Genomic DNA, 18,360 nt, shown 5'->3' with positions numbered 1-18,360 from the left:
GGGAATTCTGGGAGTTGAAGTCCACCCATCTTAAAGTTGCCGAGGTTGAGAAACACTGCATTAGAACGACTGGGGTTTCATGTCCCAGATTTGAAAATATTTTCCATTGCTAAAAAAGATGCTATGTTCTCTCTCAAATCCAGGGTTCAGTTGGTCTGAAATGGAAGCTGCTAAACAGGATTCTCATTCTATAGATTTCTGAGATAGGGGATTTCTCTATCCACGCTAACTTACGAATCGTGAGGAATTGTCGTTTTTAACCGTTTTTGCATTGCCGAAGGCCTCCAAGATGGGGTTGGCTTGCAGTAGCTGACGCTCCAGTTCGCCCTAAATGAAGGAAGAGGAGGGAGGGAGGAGGGAAAAGGGGTTAGCAGCAACCTATGCAGGCCGCTGGCCTAGCAAAGCTTTTGGGCCGAGGAAGTGCTCCAAGAAATTCGAGGGGCAGCCAGGGGAAAGCTGTTCCCCAAAATTACTCACATAGGAAGCCGGGCTGGAAGTCTAGGGAGGGTGGGAAGGGGGTGACATGACAAAAGATACAATGGGAAGGCAGAGCAAGGAGCAAGACAGGGAAACAAAAAAGTCAAAGGATTAAATCAGACGATGAACATCACAACAGGAGCCCAACCACAATAATGTAGGGACATAAACTGGGGACCAGCACAACAGAAAAGGGGAGGGGCAGGAGACCCACATGACCTGGCTTCCTTTCCCAGCCCCCCCCCCCCCCCGCCCCCTTGAACCATGTTTCTTTCCCCAGCCAATGCAGCATCGTAACTCTGGTGAGGAAAGAGGTTCAAGGAAATGATTCTCACAACAGACAAAGTATGCCACTGATGATAAAAGCATTTGACTCAGAAGTGCAACTCTAACAGTAGGTGGGACTAGGAGCAGCAGCCAGTAGTAGGGACCGGCAATCAGCACTGGAGGATGGGGGTGAGGTGGGGGGGAAGCCCAGCAGCATGCATTCCACTTTCTTGCCTGTGTGGCTTCATTGAGGTTCTCCAGCTGAGGCAGCAAGACAACAGAGGGGGTATTAATATCACCTTCCGTGTGGGAACAACCCTACACACACGTACAACATTCACCAAGGGTGTCCAATTAGGGGTGGACAAAGGGAAAAGATGGCTTTCCATGCAATCAGAGAAGCAAAACACCAAAAAGAAAAGCTTCGACAGGGATTTCTCACTGCGTTGCACCCAGGAAGTTCCAGGGCTGCTATCAGACAGTTTTAAGGCCTGATACAGGCGGGGAGGGGGGCTCCGATTGGCCAATGGTAGATTTATAGCAGTGTTGTCCAAACTTGGCCACTTTAAGATGAGTGGACTTCAACTCCCAGAATTCCCCAGCCAGCAGGGCTGGCTGGGGAATTCTGGGCGTTGAAGTCCACTCATCTTAAAGTGGCCAAGTTTGGGCAACACTGATTTATAGCATCTTCGTGGAAAGAAAGGGAGTGAGAGACCCTTCATGATTCCAGAGATATAATCTCTGAAAGGGGATTGCAAGAACAAATGGACTCTAGTTTCCTCCTCTAGTGTCATGTCCGCAAGACACAAGAACGCTCAAGAAGGAGTGTCTAGGGGGTCTGCTGGGACCCTGCAGCTGAACATTAAGACTGGGAGGGAGGCAACAAGGGCCCTGAGATTATACACAGGGGAGGAAAGTGTAATCAGTGGCTGACATCTTGGCGAGAGGAATGACGAGGAGAGGCCAAGCAAGGATTCATTTCCTTTAACAAAGGAAACAACGTTAATTCAAACCCAACACTGGCTCTCAATCCCGCTTGGGTGGGTGCCACAGCATGGTAGCCAAATTCCAAATGGGCAGGCAGCAGGTGCCATGAGTGACAGAGGAGGGAAAAACACTTCTGCACGTGTTTAAAAGGCACTTCAGAGGATCACCTTTTCATACATTCCAGGGCCACACACTGGTACAGTGGAACCTCGGGTTACGAACGCTTCTGTTAACGAACTGTTCGGGTTACGACCAGCTCCGGCCGCAAAATTTTGCTTCGGTTTGCGAACTCCGCCTCGGGGTACGAACAGGATACACGGCCATTTTCCCTCCCGTGACACAGTCCGCGGCCATTTTCCCGCCCGTGACACGTGGTCCGCGGCCATTTTCCACCCCTGACACGTGGTCCGCGGCCATTTTCCGCCCCTGACACGTGGTCGTAGGGAGGGGGACTCTCCCTCCGAGCAATAGCCGCCTCCCTGTCCTCCACGCCAGAACGGATTAACGGTAATTACATTGAACCTTATGGGAAAATTTGCTTGGGGTTGCGACCAATTCAGGTCGCGACCAGAGTCGTGGAACGAATTAAGTTCATAAACCGAGGTTCCACTGTATTCGGAAGAGCTTCCAGGAGGGCCCCGGTTCAAAATTACGTTGGGCTCCTTCCTAGGCATCAGGTGGGGGAGCCCATTGGGTCCACTTCAGGAATGCAGAGCCAGAGCTGGCAAAGGGGTTACCCCAGTCTGCGTTCAAAAGAGACCGTGCCCTTTCCAGGTCTGCAGCGCACTGAGGCCACTGCTGCTGTTGCTGAAACTGGATGTGGCTGAGAAGCCACAGGCCACTCACCGGCACATTATGGTCCTTCCGGGCTTTATGAGATGAAGCCACATGTGCTAAGTACTGGATCACTTTCTTTGTGTTCTCTGTTTTGCCAGCACCTGACTCGCCCCTGCAGAGAACAGACATCGGATGAGAAAACAGATGGATCCCGCTCACACCACTCTCTCTCAGAGCCAGTCTTAGAATGGATGAATTCCACAAATTCAGTATTTTACTTTCTGAATTCAGTATTTTTGCCTTCTGGACCTGTCCCAGCAGCAGCAGCCTATCAAAAAGTACGGGCTGGGAACCAGAAGGCCTTTGGCTCCAATTCCACCACAGTCACAAACTCACTAGGAATAATATTATGGTAATAATACTAAAAACTATCACGGTAACTGGTGTCAAGTAGTGGCTGGACTTGGAATATGGATACTCCCTGGTCTGGGATAACCTTTGTCTAGTCACTGTTGTTCAACAGCCTAATTTACAGAGGGGTAAGAAAAAAATGTATATATCTTTGTCCATCAGACAGATGGAATAAAAAAGCAATTTTTAACATTTACCATCCATCCTAATGGTTTATTCACAAGGATTGCTGGGTAAAATATGAGAAGGGATTTGGACACTCTAAAGCAGTCTTTCCTAATTATGTAAACTGGGAATTTTAATCCCAACACATTTGGAGGGCACTAAATTGGTGGAAGTTACGGTCTTTGTTTATTTACTGATTCGTTTACAATGGGATCAACTTTGCAGCTCCTATCCCAGATTAGAACAATATCTGTTACAAGGGGAAAAAGGAAAATAAATCACCTCTTTCTAAGCTGAAGGGAACGGGAAGACTGTAGGGCAGTTTTTCTCAACCTTGGCAGCCTTAAAATGGGTGGACTTCAACTCCCAGAATTCCCCAGCCAGCAAGAAACACTGCTGTAGGGAATGAAGCTGGTATTTGGGAAAAGATGTTTCTAAAGCTGCAGGATTGTTTGGACCAGCTTCTGTACAACATTTCTTACAGAATTAAAACAACGGACTGGTATCAGAATCGCAGAATGCTTCTGATCCAGCCATAACTGCATGCCACTCAATGAAGGGGATTTCTAGGGCCTCTGATAACCCCCATGCAGAGCAATGGGTAGCGCACAATTTTTGCCCTCCCTCCTCTGACCAACTCCTTCTACAGCCCCTCCCCACTTCAAGCAACACTCACGTGCATAAGATCGACTGATCCTCTCGATCTGGAGAGTGAGGGCAAGAAAGAGAAAACATTCAGACCAAAACTGCTCCCATTTCCTGAAGACCACTTCCCTCCGCTAGAGGGCATCAGAAATGCACATGCAGTCATCCACCCTCTGTTCGCCAACTACAAAATGCTAGACCTCATCATACTGTTCTACCTCTATCCATCTACACTTTAAAATTGCACATTCTGTCCATCCTACACCCTACAATTACATATTTTGCTCCTTTCTGGTTCAGTCTGGAAAGAGGAATGCTTTAAACTTTTCCATTCACAGCCCCCCACCCTCCCCTTTGCCTTTCGCAGCACATAGCAAGGCTGGGTAATCTGGTTTTCATCCAGTGGATGTACTTCCTAGAGAGCAAGAAGGTAAAATGAAGAGAGAGCAGGGCTTGGGTCAAAAATGGGAAGGGTCATCTAGATCTTCTTTTTTAGACCCACTCAATTTCTCTCTCTTATTTTCTTCTTCTTCTCTGTTCCCTGCCCCCCCCCCAAGTTTCTAGAGCTTTTGTAATTAGGCTGAGGGTCACATGGAATCAGGGCCAGCCCCGAGCTTCTAGGGTTGTGTTGTGTCCATTGCTGACATATAGCAAAGCCCCCCATGGGTCTTCCAGGGTGTACCTTGTAGCATACTTCGGTAGGCAGTCTCAGAGATGGCATAAATGTGGGGAGGCATCTCATGCCGTTTCTTGCCCCGATACATCTCCACAATCTGTTCTGTGTAGATGGGCAAATTCTTGTAAGGGTTGATGACCACGCAGAAGAGCCCTGAGTATGTCTGCCGTTGGGAGGGAAGACAGAAAGGTGCATCAGGACAGTTCCCCAATGTGACCGCAGCTCTTTTTTGTCTGCACACTTTCCGGGGTTTTATAGCTTGCAGTCAAACACTCTCCCTTCTTAGGCTGCTGCTTCAAAAAAAAAAAACTATTTGAAAAACATGGTTTCTTTTTGCTTCGGGAAAAAGTGAAAAAATGTCAGAAAAAAGAGAGCAGCTAAGTCCACTGCCCACTGCTTTTAACTATGAAGCATGACAATGACCTAATTCACACTTCATATTAAGCCAGACATGTCATTTACTTGGGTTCATCTCTGCACAGACCCAGACTTTTTGGTTATTAATCCATGGCTTATAGCTAAGCATTATGTGTGGATTAGGGCACTAGACCTTTTCACAAACAAAATCTTAATGTGATGTGTGATCCCAGCCAGACAGGCAGTTGGATGTTATATGCAGCACCTAGCACCCAGTTCCCATAAATTGCAGCCAAGAGAGGATATGTCTGCATGGAGAGAAACAGCAGTTCCAGCCTTGAGATGTTCTCCCTACTGCTGAAGTGAAAAATCAATGGGATACTTCTTGGTCAGCCTTTCCAACCCTGGCTACCTTTTGGAGGTCCTGCACAGGCTGGGGAATCTTGGAAAATGGTCCACAGATTTGAAGGATGCCCCAGCGTGAAGAAGTCTGATGCAGGATGAGAGAGTCTCTCTCTCTCTTTTAATCCCAAGAAAAGCATCTCCTCTAGGATTCCCCCCCAAAACAAAACCTATTGAGGCTTCTTAGTAAAACCCTCAAAATGTATTTACATTTGAAAATATGGCTGGGATAAGAGGACTGTTTGCCAATGTCCCAAGAATGAAGGAACATGCAACTTTCTGAGGGCCAAAGAGGAGCAAAAGTCACCTGGGCAGGGGGACGATGCAAAATGAGTGGGGGGCATGTCATTAAAGGCTTTCAAGGGGATGGAATACATTGTTTCTTTGTTCTTTTTAACTCTGTCCTGCTGTTACAAAGTTATAAAGCTGTATTATAATTTTCATAAACTTCCTACCTCAGGGTAGTAGAAAACCAACATTGGGTATTAGGGAATGGGGGTTACAGGAGCATAAAAAGGGATTGGGGGCCATCAATCACCCCTGTAGTAAAGGCTGACTCCAACAAGCTTTCACGCACCAATGCCTGTGGATTTTCATAACCTGAATCCAGCCGTGCAATTTCACTTTTGGCATGCTATTGCTAGGCTACCTACTTTCCAAATGGGCTTTTAGTACCATGCCAACAACAGACAGATTTTGTCCATTTGACCTTGGTTACCATTGGCTGACAATAAGGGAAGTATGTAGAACTGACCTTCCCCAACCTGGAGTCTTTCAGGTGTGCTGGAATGTAACCTCCCATTATTCTGTTAACCATATTGCCTGAGGATCATAGGAGTTGAATGCATCAGAGCTCAAAAAGTAGGGGAAAGACTGCTGCCTCTGAGGCTGACTGAAAATGCTACTTGCTACGGGCTGAAATATCTGGGAAGAATCAGCCTGGAGACCAAACTGTAAAGCAACTGGCTGGAATGACAGGAGTTGAACTACAGGAAAAACACCAAAATGGGTTGTCAAAGAAACTGTCTGGGGAGGCTGAGGACTCTCCTTCTCGGTAAAAAATTTATTTTCTTTCATCTTAAAGATGACTTCCGTGGGGCTGAATCATGTAGAAGTACATGCTGCCTCTTAGCAGAAGACAGAGTACGGGGATCTGCGGTGGAGTCTCCTGCTTCTACGGAGACTTCTAAGCGGTGTGTTGTTGCTGCAGCTGACGGCGCCCTCAGGAGAATTCACTTCACACCCTGCCGACGACTCCTGTTCTGGCTGAACAGGTCTAGTCCGTTCCCCACCCCGATACCCAGCTATGGGGTGGAGATCAGAGGCAGCAGGAGGAGGACGGGCACTGAGCTGTCTGCGAGTCAGAGATGACGTGCTGTTGAGGGAATGCTTTGGCATGGTGCCTCCCAGGGTAGCCTTTTGTGCCCACTTGGGTGCCAGGGAAACCAGCAGGACAGAAGAAACTCATGTCCCCTTCTCATTCCCTCTGAAAGGAGCTCTGCATGATGGGGTGAAGGAAATTTAACTCACGGTTTCTAGCATTACTGCACAGAAACACACCCATATTTTACAAGCTGGGACAAAAACCCAACTTTCTGTCCCAAATTAGCTCTTCTCCCCCAGTCCTAACGTCTGCTCAGAATGAATAGCTTGGCATCGAAGCAAAGCTGCATCTCACTCAAATGGGGAACAGTCCTTTGGGACAACCCAACAAATGTATAAGGGCATTTCGAAGTAGTGGACATTCTGGCTCCAGTCTTGTTGCTATCTGCCAGTAGAGCCTAGCTGTCACCATTGGAACGGAAAAAAAAAAAAGAATTTCAGGAACACGTTTTTATCTATCAGCACTTCACAGTTTAAAATCTGGAAGTTTCTTGTTTAAGGTATCTTGACAGATATCAAGAGTTTTGGACAACATAATTCCCACCATGATTTGCAACTGGCCATACTGGCTAACAGCTGAAGTCCAAACCATCTGGAACATTGGCTAGTGTATTCCTGAGTTAGGACATTTGAGCGAGACATAGGTGCTACAAACCAGAATTCCTGGACTACACTTGGAATTAAACAGGGAGATAAACTGTGTTAAGTAGCTCTTAATTAGAAGTACTAGGAGGCTGGACCACAGATCCTTGGGTTCATGTTCTGAGGAAGATGCAAGTGGTTAAAAAAAAGTATGTGTGAGAGAGGGGGAGAGAGAGATGCATAGAACCAGACCACCCCATAAGCCAACTCACATAGATAAGACCCGAGTAGTAGCGGTCCTTGAGATTATGCAATACTGAGGCTTCGTTGAGGCAAGTCAGCTCCGCCATGTCTTCCACCTTGGTAAATTTGGGTGGGTTCATCTTCTGGATGTCGTCTTTGGCAACCAGCACCTGACGTCCATTCTCAGCAAGTTCCACCAACACCTCATCTCCCCGTTCTTCGCGCAGCCCAGCCGCCTCAAAGCCATGACGTTCGGATGGGACCCACACCAGGCGCTTGGCAGTCCAGTCAGCTTGCGATGCTGGATTGCCCACATGGTTCCGGTCCACAAACAGATATCTCTCGGCAGTGGCGTCACCCCGTTGTACAGGGGTCCGGACAGCCATGGCTGAGAAAAAGAGGGGAAAGCCAAGGAAAATTTAGACAATTGATTGGTGTTACAATCTTGAGTCTCAGTTCCTGTGTACCATAATGCCAAATTCTCCATGTCCAGTAAATCTCACAGTTCTCTACAGACCAGCCCTTACCTCTTTTGATTTATCCTTATCATTGTGAGAATATCCCCAGAAAACCGTCATCTATGCTATAACATTTTTAATGGCTTCAGCAATTTTTATACTTTCTGTTGCTTTCCCCAAACTCAGGAATGCGATGCACAGAAACATTTGATTGGCACAAGAGAGAAGCAGCATGAAATTCCTCCTCCTCTTGAGGTGGGAGTGGAAATATTTGCAGCTTCACTTGACTTCAAAATGTAAATCTGACCCAAACCTTCGGACTTAGAAACTTCTTGAATAAACATTATCATGCCAACAGAATGTATTTACAAAACAATCACTATGAAATAAAACCTGGGAGCTGGGTGAAGGTGGAGCTCACTGAAAGCAATAAAAGGTGTCTGGAACCAAGAGTTGTCTAGCTGGTAACAGCAGAAAAGCTGATGTTCCAGTGCATTCTGAATTCGGATGTATGGAACAGATTATTTTCCACTTCTTCCACCCCCCACCCCAATATATTTAGTTCTTTTCTTAGGCTGGGAGACAATCCTAAATAACAGATTTTCCTGTAGCCCCTTTTCATCATCACTTGCCCTTCCTTTTCCATAAAACACAAGCACGGCAAGGTAAGAATTGTGTAAAGGAAATTGAACTAGGCCATTTACGTATTTTGGAAGATAGATTTTCTATGGATCCTCATTCTGTATGCCATTCTAGGATGAGGGCTGGATTTGTGAAAGAAAGAGAATGCTGGTGGTGATAGGGACCATCATGATATGTACCCAAAATATGCAAAATCCAGAAAACATTCTGCATGCACATTCAAACCCATACAACAATCAATAGTTTGCTTACTGGTTGATGTGAGAGCATGGGGTAGATCATTATTCTTCCATTCAAAACAAACTGCAGTTAATGGCAGCAAGTGTCAGAGCAAATGCAGGAAGAAAATATTTAATCTTTTCAATACTTAAGAGTGTTCCAAAGGTTCTTAGGGTAAGCAACATCTCCCTCCTTATAACTCTCCCCCCCCCTTCCCATCCAACTTTTTCGTTCCTACAAGTGGAAGAAGTTAAATCTCTTTCCAGCTTTGTGCTCTAGCCACAATTAGCCAAACTCCTCTCAGGAGACTAACCCGGGAAAATGGAAATGGAGTTAAGAATGAACAGCAGAAAAACCCAGGATCCAAATGTAGCCAAAGAATTCAACTTGGCCAAGGAAACAGGGTGAGACCTCCAGAAGCCCCCACACTGCCTTTCTAAGCACCTAGGAGCCTACTTTCTCTGCCCTAAAAATCCACATTGCTCTCCTTCTCAGCCTGGCAACCAATCTCAGTCCACAGTCTGGTTGATGAGCAAGATTTTCCAGCACTCTCCCACCCACCCCCTTTCCAGACCCCTGCTGAGCTCAGTGGCTAAGCAGCAATTTTGGCTGCTTATGTCGCTAAAGCCAGACACTCTTGCCCTTGTTCAGCAGACCATGGGGGTTCCTACTATGGCAAGACCCTTAGTTTCTCTTTTGCAGAAACAGAACAGTGGGGAGGACTCTTTGATCATCTCTGCTCATTCAAAGCAGCCTTACAACTCAACACCTTCAACACCTATTCCAGCTCCTTTAAATCTGCTGATTGTTGTCTGCCCAGGATCCAAAGCAGGCGTGGTGAGACTCAGAAAAGCCACCCAGAGCTCAAACACCAGACGTGTGGGAACTGACAATAGTTACTCTGCAGGAATGGAAAAGCACTCTGTGTAGGCTCAAAGCCACTCAGCTCCTTAATGCGTTCTCTTACGCTGTAGAGATAACTACCGGGACTAATTAAAAAGTGACTAAAAAGCATAAGCTATAGCTCACAAAAGCTTATGCCTTTTAAATAAAATTCATTCGTCAGAAAAAGTGCTACCAAACTCTTCCTGATTTTCATACTCTGTAGCAAATCTAAACATGTAAGGTACAGAAACAAAAATTCCAGGGGTCAGTCCTAAAAAGCTCCAGAACAAATTAAAGAAATTCTTCCAAGATGAAGGGTTAGTCAGTGCCTTAAAAGGAGATAGCCCTCTGTATATAGCCCTGAGAAGGCTTTGGTGCGCAGCATCCTTGAGCAACAATCAGCATCCTTGATCAACTGTTACCATCTCTGTTTCGCACAATGCCCCAACATTATATTATGGCAAATTAAAGTGGTCATATCCGACCTCCAGGGCAAGTCGTTTCAAGTGGATCTTGGCAGGAGGAAGAAGAGAAGGAGGTTTTGATATAAGAGGAAAGTCTTCACCAAACACATCACTACATTATCCTGAAATCTGGCACAGATCCCATCCTTTGAATTCCACACTAGAAGACAACATGGACTTCAAAAAATATAACAGAGATACTCTTTGATCTGCCTCCCTTCTGATCTCTCAGTACCCAGTTTTTCCGGAAGAGACTGCAAGTAACAGGAAAGGTGTGTGCATATGTGTGCATGTTTGTGTGCACGCACATGCACGGAGTGGACTCGACAAGTTAAGAGTCCTAGGATAGGAAGTGGGGAAGGGAATTGGTGAAGGGCTAAACTGGCTCCAGTTATGGAAAATGGCTCGTTATTCCCAGAAAGACCAAAGGGCGGTAGGTGACACCCTTTGGCTTCCAACCAAGACAGGTGCAACGCTGAACGATCCTGCACCTGGCAACCACCTGCTGAAGCCGCCACACCCCTGCCCAGAATCCAAGAACTCCTACCTGCTTTCTAGCTAACACTGGGCTCTAAATCAGAGAAGCCATACCTGCTGGTTTACACAGCGGTTAATTCTCTATTACCCACAAGTGTCCTCCCACAGTTCTGCCGGGGAGCCCTGAAATCACTGTACCCTATTCCCCAACCAGAATCTCTTCTCTGCAAAAAGGCTCACTCATGTTTATCTGGAATTAATTGCTTTCCGTATTCCCAAACGCTTACCAAAAAGTCAAGGGCTGGTGGTCATTCCCTTTCTAAACCTACTAGAATTTTGACCCACACATGGCATTCTGTAATAGCCCAGTTCCTACATCCTTTAGGTCCTCCTTCTTCACCCACATGGCTTCTCTACACATTCTGTTTTCCCCCTAGACACCCCACTTTCTTTACCCACCAGCTTTTCCCAAGCTGGTGCCTCCGGATCAAGTGGGGACAACAACTGACTCTTGTGAGAATCAGTGTTGGATAGTTGTTTAGGGGTTGGACTAGGAGAAGGGAGATCCAGGTTCAAGTCCACCCTCAGCCACAGAAGCTCACTGGATGGCTTTGGGTTGGTCACTCTCTTTTAGACCAAACCACCTCACAGGTTGTGGTTATGGGGAAAAACAAGAGGAGGGAGAGTGGTGTACACTGCCTTGAGCTCCTCTATTAAAAGAATATAAGTCTAACAAGCAGGTCATTCAAGTAGGGAATTGGTCCCAACGTTTCCGGAAGACTGCTACATTTCCACTATCTTTCCTGGCCTTCTATTATTCCAGTGGAACTCCAACTTTTCCTCTGAAAATCCCAGAGCCTGGATTATTTGATAAACTTGTTTACCAATAAAGTGTGCAAAAATAATGGGTAGGAATGCATTGCCCTTGCACCACAATTACCAGCTCATGAAGGAAACCACCCTTGCATTTGGGCCCAACCTTTGTGTTCAGAGCAGTCCTGAATCCAAGGCTTCTTTTCCTAAAGAAACCCAGAGCCCTGAGACCAGCCTCCTTTATGTGCACATTCACACACCAACTTCCTTCTCCTCCTGGCTCCCAGCACATTCCATGCTGCCTCCCACTGGGTCACACTCCCACCCCACCTCTGGGGATTGGACAAGACCCAGCTAAACGAGTCGGAGGCGAGACAGGCGCCAAGCTACTCAGAGTCCTGCCCAACAGTGCCCAACAGAGTGGCACTAACAAGCCAGTGGTGTCCTCCTTGGCTCATTGATCGGCATTCCCAGGGTGAGGCTATTGAGGTGGTGGCAAATAATTGCCTCAGTCATCTTGGGGCCTTAATGGAAGAGTCCCTTGCTTGAAAATGCCCCTCCCCAGAAATCATATCTCCTAAAAAACGAACGATCTCACAAGGGAGCAGGGAGAGAAATGGTAGGAGGTTTGGGACGTTAGGAGGCAGTCCTCCAACATGGCTTTCCAGATGCTGCAGACTGGTTATGCTGGGAATAACCAACACTATTGGTTATGCTGGGAACTGTGTTTCATCAGCATCTGGACAGTTGTGTGTTATGGGACAGTAGCCTAGAGCTCTCACATCTACTGAATACTGAGATTGGAATTGAAAGATTTTTTGGGAAAGAAGTAGGTCCCAGTAGATAAGGAATAGGAGCTCCAATTCAGTGCTTAGCTTGATATAAAGCTGATATTAATTATGATGCAATCTTTTTAAAGATAATCTAGTGCTCTTTGAATGTTTTTGACTACAGCTCCTATAATCCCTTGCCACTGGCCATGCTGGCTAAGGGTGATAGGAAATGAAGTCCAAACTGTTGCTCTATACATGCCTTATGGCCCATGACAAATGCAGGATTTAAACCCATGCAAATGAAAGTATGTGCAAATGTGCTGATCAATATATTTACAGGAAGAGGACACTCATTATCTCTGTCCATTGGTCCCTGCAAAGACTGATCAAAACAAGCACTTATAGGGTACTTCCTACTCTCTAGTCTGCTCCATGCAAGCTGCTTGTTAATGCCCCACTAGTCAATGGTGTCCTAAGACTGGCAGCACCCGCAATGGAATCACAAGAATGCCCTTGAAAACCCACAACCCAGCTGGCATTGGCAAACACAGCAACCTGATCAGCAAGGATAACTTCAAGCCCTCGCCTTCCGGGCACCAAATGGACGAAGTGAAAAATGCAGATGGGCGGTGTTGGACGAAGGAGAAGGAAAACAGAGAGAGACAGGGAAGAGGATATAATAAATCTTTGGGACATTTGCATTAGACTGAAAAATACTGAGCTTTTAGGCCCATGGAGCTGATCTAGCCTGAATCCTCCAAAAGGAAGCCACAAGGTATGGCACCAAGCCCAGGGGTAATTGGTTCCAAATGCGTCTCCTTCTGGGGTGTGGTGTGGGTAAAAAGGCAAAAAACGCAGATCTGGGCAGAGGTGCCAGTTGAAATATCACATCTTCAAAGCTGGTTGAAGATGAGGAGTCAGAAGGGAGTGGTGCCCACTATTCAAACAGAGAGAGAGTTTGGGTGCCAGGAGTTCTCTCGGCCAGGAGAAGATTGTGTGAGATCAGAACAAGTTGAGAGGATGGACTCGAGTGGGTTAAGGACAGGAACCGACATCTTGGGGGCTGAAACCTTGCTATAATTGTTAGTTAAGATAACCACAGGAGTTTGTTTTGCTTGGGATGACTGGAATATTTTTGGTGGGGGCTGCCTCCCCTATTGCCTTAACCTCTAGAAGGCGGTGGCCTGAATCGCACACTCAGCTTGATTCTCATCCACTCACTTAGAGCTCATTTGGGTTAAGAATGATCCTTCTCTGTTTTTCATCTGTCCAAAGTTCTTGTTCCAATAATCACCCTCCACCCTCAATGAGAGGATACAACAAATCTCAGAACAATCTATCTCACATCAAACATACCCTATTCCCAAGTAAACTTAGGAGCAACATCTCTGGAGCCTCTTCTTGAACCCAGCACAGTGGTTTCACTTGCCCCTGCAGGAGCCCAAGGACTTCCACAGTTATCTTACCTCTGTCAGCTCGAGAGATATCCTATATGTTTCCAGCCATTTCCATTGACCAAGGACTATAAGACAAGCCTTACCTATTTAGCCTTTGGTGAGCAAGGCTGGCTGAGTCTGTCAGTAAGAGAAATAAGTGCGTATTCCCCTTCCACAAGGTGGGGTGTCACACTCCATCAATGACAAGGTGAATACCAAAGACCTAAAGGTAGCCCACCACTTCCCTGCTCACCTATGGCAGGAAGCAATTGCCATGGGGCAAGCAAGAACCAACGGCATTCCACTCCCCCCCGCCCCACATTTGAGTGGCACAAACAACTCTTAACTTGCTCCCCATTTGAACCACAACCCAATACACACGCACATATTCACACACACACCTTTTAAGGCTAAAAAAAAGACAACCAGGACAACCATTATCATTACGACAACTCTCACCCTCCCAGGTCCAAAGGTAGCACTGACAACAAAACATGTTTGCATTTGATGGAAGACTGGCATAGATGCCTGGGAAAGAGATAGGGAGCCTACTGCTTCTGCAGGTTTTGCTCCAGCACATCAAGTTATCTGTCACTGCACATAAGGCCACAATCCTGATTTTCTTGAACTTTATAGCTTGTTCTTGTTTTCTTTATCTTTTAGATTAAGGCAAAAAAGAGATTAAAGACAAATACCATAAGCACAGCTCTGCATTTTCATACTGTAGCAGGATTATTTCACTTTCAGGTTATCTGTTTTCAGATGGAGAATGTGTGCCCAAGAATAACTAAGTTATTCCAGTGTTTCTGTTCCTATAGTACAGCACTATGTCAGCTGCCACAGTAGGAAGTACAGACCCTCCACTCAATAATTAAGTGGCAAACTAACATTCCCATTTCAAAAATACATATTTAGTCAGACTCAGAGGGCTTATCTTCCATCCTTGTGGCCACAAACAGGTACATGACACCTGGTTCCCCAAGTGTGACCATTTCAACACCCCAAGATCTGATTAAGGCAGTGGGATTCAATTAGTCAAGTGGAGCTGATGGTTCTGCTACAAATAAAGTCAATGAACATTTTTAGAAACCCTCTGAAGGTATGCCAGGCCTATAAAATGTGGACTAATTTGATCCTCCATGCCAGTCAACATCCAGATAGGCCTCACGATATATTCTCTGTAGAGGTCTCACATATTCAGTTTCCTTAAAGGTATATCTCCATCATATGAGTCCCTACAGAAACCAGCCCTTCTCCTTCCTTCCTTCCTTCCTTCCTTCCTTCCTTCCTTCCTTCCTTCCTTCCTTCCTTCCTTCCTTCCTTCCTTCCTTCCTTCCTTCCTTCCTTCCTTCCGAATCTGAAGTCAGAAAGGCTGCCTTACTCAAGGAAAGGGTGATGTAATCAACAGCAGCATTTTTTTTACCATCCCTATGCTGGCTGAGGATGATGGGAACCGTACTTCAGCACATCTGGGAGCATTCATTGAAGAAGATGACTGAGTTATATAGCAAGGGATGTTCCTTACAGATGGGGCTTTAGGACTCCTTAAAAAGGAAGCAAAGAGAGGAAAGTGATAAGAAGGTAAGTTCTGAGCTCAAGGTTGTACAGTATACGATGAAAGACACACTGAATGTATTAAGGCAGGGGGTTTCAAACTGCTTCAAGCTGTGGAACCTGTTAGTTTAAAAAGAGTGATTCCTGAGAACCCCCATTCAAGACATAAAGTTCTAGTGATAGAAAACTGGCTGTATTTCACTGATTTCCCCCCCCTTAGAATCTCATGGAACTTCAAGAGTTCTGGGGTTCCACAGAATGTTTGAAAACTCTGCTTTGGAGCAAGAGGACAAACAGAATGAACTTTTGGAAACTAAGTGGCTGGGAGCCAGGCCTTCTGAATGCTCAAGGGCTCTTTAGGCTGACCGTCACTATCTTTATAGCTATCACAGTCACAGGCTGAAATGACAAACCCAACTTGAATGTGTGTCACTGGCTGCAAGGACGTGTGTGTCAAGTTGATGTCTGAGAGTATACAACTTCTGGGCCTGCCCACATGGCTCCTACGCCTTCCCAGAGGAGTTACCACAAGCCTGCTAATTGTTTTCCCAGGCAACTCACAGGACTCTCAGCAGCCCTAAACCTTTCTGTCAAGATCCCTGTTCCATCCAGCGGGGGGGGGGGGGGGTGGAGGGGGGAGGGCAGGGAGCAGGCTGCTTCCATGGCACTTGCATGCCGGTTGCTGCTATAAATATCAATTGCCTACAACGTAACCGTTTGGTGCTCAAGTCCAGCATAAACAGGGCCTATGGGAAAATCAGCTAGCTCTCTTCTCAAGTGCCACGTTCAACCAGGTTATTTAGAACCCACTTTAGAAAAAGAAAAATCACTCTTCTAGCCCATTACCAAACACACAGACAAAAAACCTTAAATCAGCATATGTCTTCTTAAAGTGGCTGGTTTCTATCACCTTCCCCATAAAAAGTCTGCCAGCATCTCCAGCCTTAGAAACATCAAAAGCACACATCTTATACATTCCCAATCAAAATTTTCACTAGACAGAATATTCAGTTCCTCAGATGTATAGAATCAAACAGCCTGCAAATGTCTCTTAAATAGCACATAAACTTGATTGGAATAGCAAACATAAAGGAAAATGAAGCTTTAGGCATAAAATAGTCTATCAAATTACTGTTTTAACCATTTTCCACTTTATCATTTCTATGATTAATGAATGTACATTTGAGAGGGGGTGCTCAAGGATCACAAACTTCAAAAATCCAATCACTGTCAAATTTAATCCTTTGCAATTTGTTCTCATCCCTTTTCCTTTCAGACACAGCACAGAGTGCAAGAGTTTCCACTCTTTTGTCCTTCCATTTGTAGAAATCATCTCTAGTTCATAAGAGAACTCTATGCCACATAAAGTATTTCTCTTTAAGGGCCACTGAACTCTTTGTTGCTTTCTCTGTAACAGACCAACATTGCTACCCACCTCTGGAATTCACCATTCTGTTGACATAGCAAGTTCCAAATGCTAAACATTCCAGGATCTGATCTGTTCATTTTGGTGGACATTCAAATAAAATACCTAATTGGCTTAATTAAATTCAGATTTTTTCCCCAGATGCTTTAAATTAGAGGTTAGACACATGCAGAAAACCTCAAAACCTCAATTTAAGAATGCTCCCCTTTCTCATTCTGGAAAAATACTACTACATTCCTGGAATAGCTGATATTATTTTGAGCACAACACAGAGAAATTCCAACTGCTTTGTTGTGAAATCCAAATAATGTGTGCACCCATCACACTTTGCTACCATGGGGTGACTAGTCCATGGATAGGTTCCTTATTACATGCCTGAACGTGGAGATATATAAATGTAGACAGTGCATGCAATGTCACGAGGTTTTTGGGTTTTTTGCAAAGAACAGCAGCACAAAGTCCTTAAACCAGGAAGCCTGCCTTAAGCTACTTGGGAGTCCACAGCCAGGCCAAGCCTCCTCTTGCCAGTAGGTCCTGCAATATGGATACTATAACACAACAGCAGCTGTAATACCGTTCTCCTTTGTCATTTCCAAAGACCTCCAGATGAAGTCCCCTTCAGAGATGCCAATTCACTTTATGCCAACATCTCTTCTCATTCATCAGGCTTCAGAATTAGACACAGTGACCCACTCAGGGGGCAAAAAAAAAAAAAAAACTTTATAAAGAAGAAATGCTTGTCCTCATAAAGGTACGTTTTCCCTGGCAAGCAGTTATTCCCACCCCTTCACAGTGGTGGCATTTTTTATACTACCAGTCACCAACTGAATGAAGAGAAAGGAATGTCTATCTGTAAAAAGCAAAGCTCAGAAGGAAATCTAGTCAGGGATGGAGGAAGGAGAAGCTTTCTCAAAAAGGACTCTGCAGAAATTTGGCAGCCAGGAAGGGCACCATGAATCTTCCTCAAATATGTATCCTCCAGATGCTCTGAGTTCCTCCTCCATAATCTTCAGCTAACATGGAAGCTGCAGTCTGAAGCGTCTGGAGGGTAGCAGGTTGGGAGAGCTAAGGATGATGAGATGCACGTATCTAAAGGGTATCTGGTTGGGGAAAGCTGACTGAGAGGGAGAGTGAAATAGACTTAAGTGGCAGAGCTACGAACAGCTACAGAGGGAAGGGAATGAAAGGCACAGATTGATGGACAAAAGCTGGGCGACTCTGTAGACAAACGAGGGCAAAGGAAAGCAGGTGCCCACTTTCACTGAGGAGGCATCGTAGAAGTGTGACTGAATACAAGCTGGCCGGTATTTTCTTGCTCATCACATTTTCAGGCGAGGTGGATGGGAAAATCTTAAGCAATGTGGATTTTTAATTACGAGAAGGAACAGAAAATCATGTGTGCTGATTTCTCTACCCAGTGCAATGCTAAATGCCACCTTTTCTGCCCTCTGAGGATTTAATTAAGCTCACCCCAATTAACTGAAAAGGACACACCTCTGCACAATCCATCAGCAATTTAATCTTTCGTACTGTAAAGGCAGATTTTGCGGACGCAGAGGCTCCCCCCTCGCCGCTTCGCCAGACTCTCCAGATTCAAGAAAAAAAAACCAAAAGAAGAGAACCATACGGAAAATTTAAATTAAAAAAAGGGGGGGGGAATAACGAATAAGCTTTACAGTACCTTAGCAGATCGCCGAGCGATATCCCGACACCTCCAAGGCCCAGCCGCAACTGAGCTGCCACTGGCTAGGGGGAGGAGTCCGGCTGATGTAACTCCGCCCACCCCGCCCAATCGGAGAGGAGAGGGTGTGGCCGCGATGCTGCTCTGAGGGGGAATCTTG

General features: G+C 45.8%; 1 protein-coding gene across 4 annotated transcripts in view; it reads right to left on the bottom strand.

Annotated features, from left to right (window-relative positions):
- Positions 1–18,276, bottom strand: part of LOC103062396 (myosin-10-like) — a 58,822-nt gene extending 40,546 nt beyond the window's left edge. For 2 of the 4 annotated variants that reach the window (XM_025169584.2, XM_007432932.4), the window contains exons 1-7: positions 18,201–18,276; positions 7,402–7,760; positions 4,412–4,568; positions 3,761–3,788; positions 2,578–2,680; positions 478–498; positions 235–327 (exon numbers count right to left, since the gene is read on the bottom strand). In XM_025169584.2, coding sequence (XP_025025352.1) covers positions 235–327; positions 478–498; positions 2,578–2,680; positions 3,761–3,788; positions 4,412–4,568; positions 7,402–7,758 — 759 coding nt within the window. In that variant the 5' untranslated portion in view covers positions 7,759–7,760; positions 18,201–18,276. The remainder of the gene's footprint in view (positions 1–234; positions 328–477; positions 499–2,577; positions 2,681–3,760; positions 3,789–4,411; positions 4,569–7,401; positions 7,761–18,200) is intronic. The other 2 variants (XM_025169585.2, XM_007432933.4) reach the window with 1 other exon arrangement.
- Positions 18,277–18,360: the final 84 nt, after the last annotated feature.

This window comes from Python bivittatus, unplaced genomic scaffold (genome assembly GCF_059951505.1).
Source record: "Python bivittatus isolate LINGU-HERP-01145 unplaced genomic scaffold, Pbiv_v1 ctg000440_np1212, whole genome shotgun sequence".
NCBI lineage: Eukaryota > Metazoa > Chordata > Lepidosauria > Squamata > Pythonidae > Python > Python bivittatus.
Note: the sequence above shows the minus strand (reverse complement) of the source record. Positions and strands in the feature narration are given on the sequence as shown.